Consider the following 6348-nt stretch of genomic DNA (forward strand, 5'->3'; position numbering starts at 1 on the left):
TAGGTCATATTAACAATAGCAGATCTTCTGGAGAGCATGCTTTTATAAACACCCCATATGGAGCAAAAACAGACACTTTCATTCAACAAAAGCTATTAAATATCATTTACAGGGGAGTGAAATCTTCCACCGAAGACATTGATCAAAACACAAGTTGAAAACTTGTCTTCCTTGATATGATATAGACAGTGAATTCAAACTTATGAGCTCCTCCATGGTCCCAAATTAACTTATGAAACTTTATATATATATATATATACACACACACAAATGTGCTACACAGACCAGCAATGTTAGAAACTATTGTCAGGATGTAAGAAATCGACCAACAAAATTAATCAAGTACCCTACAAAAATGCAGCTCACTGTGAACTTGTAACTAGTGTAGCACTGACTGTATTGCACTATTTTAAAGTCTACTGTTTAAGATGACTATAAGGTGTGTTACAACATCCTGGTGTCCTCTCTTTTCACGTGATCTAATGTCTTGTCGTGGCATTTGCTCTTTTTGTTCTGGTGAGTTTTGACGTGTTTTGCCAAGTGGTCACTCCTCATGAACCTTTTGCAGCAGTCCGGGCAAACAAAGCGCTTCTCCCCTGTGTGAGTCCTCAGGTGTCTCTGCAGCTCATCCGACCTGGTGAAACTCTTGCCACAGAACAGCCAGTTGCACACAAACGGCCGCTCCCCCGAGTGCCACCTCAGGTGCGCTTTGAGGTGAGAAGTTTTCCCATAAACTTTCCCGCAACCCGGTATGTGGCAAATGTGCTGCTTCTTCTTCCCGGGCTCGTCGCTGGACGTGGAGGACTGGCAGTTCGGACACCTGCACCTCCTGCACCGCCGCGCAGTCGCGAGGGGGGACTTTGTGTGCAGCAGAGCGGCGATTTGCGTCTGGTATTGCGCAAAGTCCGTGTGTCCCAGAACCAAGCCTCTCTGCAGCTGGAAGCGGTGAGGACCGAGTGAGGAAGAGTGGCTTACGTGGTTCCCCTGCTGGAGGCTCCACCACGGAATATCCTCTCCAGGGTTTGGGGACAACTGTCTCTGCTGCTGGTGCACAAGGCCGGAGGGTCCCGTGACAAAACTTGGCATCGCGGGCGGAATGGGCGCTGGAGCCGCGTAGCTGACGGCGGGGACGTAGGTTGGAGGGCAGGTGGACTGCATGGAGCAAGGCAGCATCTTCACGGGGGAGAAGTCATAGGGGTACGAGGGGTCCGCCGGAGGGGTGAGGGGCAGTTCGTGGTGGGAGCTGAAGGGGCTCTGGATGTGCGCAGAGAGCTGGGGCTTGGAGGATAGTCCGAAAGTAGAGTTGTTGGCCAGGCTGCTCTGAGGGTTTCCCTCGTTAGTCCACGGGTGAAATAAACGCGAAGGAGAACCCAGCGTGGGATCGTAGGGGACCTGGAGGAAATCAGCGGGATTTGATCCGTGGTTATGCCCGATCCTGTTGCAAGTGGCAGCCAGGAGAGCCAGCGGAGAGTGCTTACAGTTCTCTGGGGAAGAGTTTGGAGTGCGATCCTGGATAACCGAGACACACATTTTTTTAACGTTATGATCTCAGTTTAACACATTTATGACACATTTATGCCACTTTTAATTATGACGAAATGGTCGGTCTGAAATCTGAATCTAAATGATGAAGTCAATCGTGATGATGCGACACAAAAGTTGGTGGCATGTTGCAGCAGGACTCATTAAGCCCCCAAACAATTAGCGTCGGAAATGAGAAGACACGTATTTTGAGCATAAACTGGATTTAGCAACTTCACAAGTTCTTAAAAGTGGTGAAAAGTGAAGAGAAACTTGCGCACAAACCTGAAGAAAAGCCTGAAGTGTTTCATTCCGCAGTACAGCCACTGCTGCCATGGTAAACGTCCTCCTCCGCTCGATAAAGACGAATAAAAAATAAAAGCACTAATTTAGACAAATATGCTCATTCGCGGTACACAAAAAATATATCTTGTCGAGCAGGGCGTCACTGTCCAGTGCTTCCTCTCTCCGATATATCCTTGGTCTATCTGAAGAGTGAGGGATCACTTCTTAGAATTTGATAAGGACTTTGGTGGGCCGCCAGCCAGTCAGAAATAAGATTTATTACTTTGAAGTTTGCCGCTGCCCAATCATCAAAGAATAGCGGCTCTTTGAGAGGGGAAAGCAAATCCTTTGAATCCACAAAGCTCCTATGGTGTGTTTGTTGGTCTGGATAAAGGAGCTGATTATTAGGGGGGCTGGGAAGGGAGGAGATAAAGGCGGGACAATTAATGAAGTAATCACTATGTGGGAAATGTATATACACAAATAATTGGATTTTCTTGATCAAAGACCCCCATGCCGCCTGGAGACCCCAGTATTGGATGCTGTAGTCATCTGATCCTCTTTTTTGTAATTAAGGATTTGTAGCAGAACCCTATGTGACAATGTGACATTGTTATCTCTGGAGATCTCCAAGAGCGTTGCCTCACTGTTTGATGGAGGAAAGAGACCAAATCAAGTGACTCAACACAAAGTTCTCATCTCTGAAGAATCTGCGTCTCTTTTACATTTCAAGCTTAAATTACAAAAAAAAAAAAAAAAAAAAAAAAAAAAAAATCTTTGTTGTGCCTTTGAACTGAAACACTTAATTATGCCCTCTCTGAATTATTTAAATACTTATTTCCCCTTCACTCATTTCAATCAGTTGTTTTATCAGAACCTCAATCCAGTTCATTCTTTCCCAACCCAAACTAAAAGCCTGAAGGAAAAAAAAAAAAACTCCCAGCAGGTAATTTAAATGAACGTTTTTAACTTGTTAGATAAGTGAGGTGACAAAGGTAGCACTTAAAATGTGGACATCTCAATTATGTTTTCTTCTTATGTCTTTATGACTGAACAGGTCCCGAAAACCAGAAAGAAACTAATGATCCCATCCACTGCAGCTTCTCGAAAAGAAAAAAAAAAAGAAACCTGAGCTAACACATCCTGTAATACTGCATCCTTTTTGTTTCAGAGCATTTAATGAAGGCAAAAGTATGCAGTTTTCATAAGATAACATCCGGAACTTCTTTTTAAATGTTTTGCCGAGCTGGAAAAAAATGGAAGTTGTAGTTCAACTCTCTGATCTTTATCTGGCTTCCCTGCAGAAACAATCACTGTCCTCTCAACTAGTTTGGAGCGGCAGATTTTGAATTAGATCTGTTCCTTTGAAGGGATTAATGTTCCCAGTTCTCTCCCACGGCTTTACACACAGTCATGAGGGAAAGGGGGAGTCCTGCTGGGCTTCACTGGAGCCATGCTAAACTACAAGAGTGGCTACAGGAGTGAGTGGTGTAGTCACACTGTTAACCTTGTTTACATCAAGCTGTGGCAGCCACAGAGCTCGATGCTGCTTCAAAATATGCAAAAAATGTGGCAATCAGGAAGGTTTTAAGACAACAAGCTTGAAAATCACCTCGCAGATTTCATGAAATTATAAATCTGAACAAGCAGTACTAAAAAATGGTGCTATTTACTTTTAATGTGTCACTTTAAAATTGCCCCAACCGTTGATCCTCTAAAATCACACTTTGTTTTCAACTTATCATGAGATGATGACCAATTAAGACACTGCATAGCTTTATTAAAGCTCAAAACAGATTTATTGAATAACCGAATTAGGAGACATTGATAAGATGTAGTTTGGGGTTGCCAGGTTGTGAAAAGTATCCTCTCATTTGTGCTTTTGGTTTATATTTGCTAATAATTTAGTCACCAATACTATAAATATTTTTTTTTAAACAAGTGTAGCCAAGGAAGTGTAGGCAGAAGAAAAACCTGTTATAAAAAGATTTATAACACATTAATAACGGGTTTATGTGTACACCTAAAAGGAGCAAGCAAAAGAAGGAGAAGAATAAATGCAGGTTTAAAATTTTTATAAAGCTGTTAAAACTTATAAAGGCTTCATAAATGATACCTCACTGCAAATTTTTGTGAGCTTCACTGGTGCGAAACTGTTTGAAGGATCTTAGCACAAAGGAGCTCAAACTACATGAAAGGTACACGATAAAACTACAGGATGCTGTAAAATTTGCTTAACCAGCTATTTGTAAGACTTCAGATGTCACTGGTTAAAAAAATATCCATAGTCTGTTCTGTAAAGATGTATTTGTGCAGCAAAGTGCTGTCAGTTAGTTTTTACTTCCAGGTTTAAATGTCAGATAAATGTCAAAAGTTGCAATCTGCTCTCTTATGCCAACAGTAAAGGAGGAATCCACCCTAAAACAACATTTTTCTACTACAGCAGCCTGGTTCATAGGCTTTAAAAACATCAAATGTTAATTCTGATTTAAGGTGGATTTCCACTTAAATCAGCTTTACATGCGAGCTGTCATATGCCATGCAAGGCATATTTCAGCCATATGTGACAACTGCATGAATTCTGCGAACCATCAGCAGTCAGAAATTATTGATATCTTCCTTTGAGATGTTCGTTTCACCCCTAAATGTGGGCTCTTACATTTTAATGCATCTCAATAGGACGCCACCTGAGGGAAGGATTTGGCTAAGCAGGACTTTGATATAGTTTGTAAGAAATTCATAACAGTGTGCTTAACACATTGTCCGGTCCCTGAGGTAATTTACTTGCTCCAAACCGTCACCATCTTATGGCCATGCCTCAAGTTTTACAGGGCCGCCTCAGCGACAGTTTGGCTAAAGGAAATTTCTGCCCGCGGCATTTGATGGGTAAAATTAACTTGGAGGGACCCCCCCCTGCAACAGTTTGTTGCCTGGAAAGGTTTGAACATGGACTCAGTCAGCACCAACTATGTACTTCATACAGCCTTTTCTAGTATAAAGTGGAGAGCTGAGCATCAGAAATAATGTTCAGGGTGCAGATATGCAGGAACCTGCATTCAGGAATCTGTATATAGAAGAACAAAAAAAACCCCACTCATAGTAGTTATATATATATATATTTTACACTTTCTTGACAGTGCAAATCAAAGAAAACAGTGGGGTGGATCATAGACGTTCAACAGGTGACAATCATTTCTGTAAAGGGCAATTAAGGCGAAGAAAGAACGACTCATAAGTTTTTAACAGTATGTGCAAGTGCCAGCACGCGCTGAAACAATTAGCTGTAACCAAACTATTGTGTCTGATCTAAAAGGGGAGAGGGAAATAATTCATCAATCTAAAATGAGGAAAAAAATGTATAAAACAACAGATTTGTGGCGGGTAAATTGTTTTGCCTACAATATCAAAATACCGTTATACATCAGTAATAAATATGAATTAAAAAACATTTAGACACATTTATTTGACTCTTATAAAACAACAATTTACATGAAATAAATATAAATTTACAACAGATGTCAAGTGCGATGTTGGGAAGCAGGTTGTTTTGATCCATAAGACAAATGAAGGCAATCTGCAGGATAAGAGAGAAAAATAAAGATGTTAAAATGCTTTTCATTATCTTTACCCAGGTTTGCACTAACATCCTATTTTAGCAGGGAGAATTCCACCTTATTCTATTGACCTCTAACTTTGGATGTGAAAAAGTGTAGCTGTGTACGGTCTTGACATTTTTGAGTGAACTGACAGCGAGAAGAGAGGATCTGACAGAGTCGTGGGGCGACGCCACAACACGAGCCCTTTTTAACTTTCCATATTCTCTGGACAGTTGGAGAGAAAACAGGTTCCACATCTGTCTCATGCAAGAGATATCAGAGACTTGGGGATGAGTGGAGGTGGGTGATGGGGTGCTGCATGTGTGAGAGGGAGTGTGAATGTGTGGGAGAAACAGAGAAAGACGGGGAGAGAGGGAGAGGCGCTCGAGGCTACTGGGTACTTGAGCCGCTATAATGGTGTCTCGTATGAGAAAACATCTGTGAATTTCCTCAGTGATCTACAACAAAGTATAACTCAGAGCAGTCACTCAGCAGACCTTTGAAGTTGCTGTCTGACAGAAAGCTGCCATTGTTCACAGCCCCCAACACACAGAAACTCCAACTTTGGTCTCACTAATTTTCCCTGCAACGCGATACAAGTCTTTTTTTTTCCCTCTCTCTCTCCCTCTTCCAGGCCTATGAAGCCGGGGATCTCTGCATATTCAAGAGCAAACAGCAAAGCCTTGGCAATGTGCAGGGTTGGCTTGGGGGTCAAGTAAGGCGGGACAGGTCGTTTTACCTTCTCTCAGCCCACCCTGAATGTGCTAATCCAGTCCAGCCTTAAAGAGGAAAACTCTCTCCCCTCTATGATGATGATGATGTACAGACTTGAACAGAGTGAGTTACAGCCTGCAGCGCTCTCCCAGGAACATTATAATAAAGCAACCTCACCTCCAATCACCAAACTCAGATCCAATGGACACTCCTGTGATAATCAAGTGCTATC

At 42.2% G+C, this 6348-nt stretch overlaps 1 protein-coding gene across 1 annotated transcript; it reads right to left on the minus strand.

The window, feature by feature from the left end:
• Positions 1 to 444: 444 nt before the first annotated feature.
• On the minus strand, positions 445 to 1857 carry sp5a (Sp5 transcription factor a). The gene is made up of 2 exons (XM_085374603.1): positions 1807 to 1857; positions 445 to 1509 (listed from the first exon to the last, which is right to left on the minus strand). Exons 1-2 carry the CDS (start codon positions 1855 to 1857, stop codon positions 445 to 447), a joined length of 1116 nt encoding a protein of 371 aa, XP_085230729.1.
• Between the last annotated feature and the right edge of the window lie 4491 nt (positions 1858 to 6348).

Source organism: Diplotaxodon limnothrissa, linkage group LG16 (assembly GCF_057381915.1).
Source record: "Diplotaxodon limnothrissa isolate DT_005_m linkage group LG16, D_limnothrissa_male_GT1.1, whole genome shotgun sequence".
Taxonomy (NCBI): Eukaryota; Metazoa; Chordata; class Actinopteri; order Cichliformes; family Cichlidae; genus Diplotaxodon; species Diplotaxodon limnothrissa.

What these genes read in the sequence shown, in the direction of transcription:
- sp5a (XM_085374603.1), bottom strand. Translation starts at nt 1,857, where the DNA reads ATGGCAGCAGTGGCTGTACTGCGGAATGAAACACTTCAGGCTTTTCTT. An exon ending in CACTTCAGGCTTTTCTTCAG is followed by an intron (nt 1,510 to 1,806) that starts GTTTGTGCGCAA and finishes TCGGTTATCCAG; the next exon opens with GATCGCACTCCAAACTCTTC.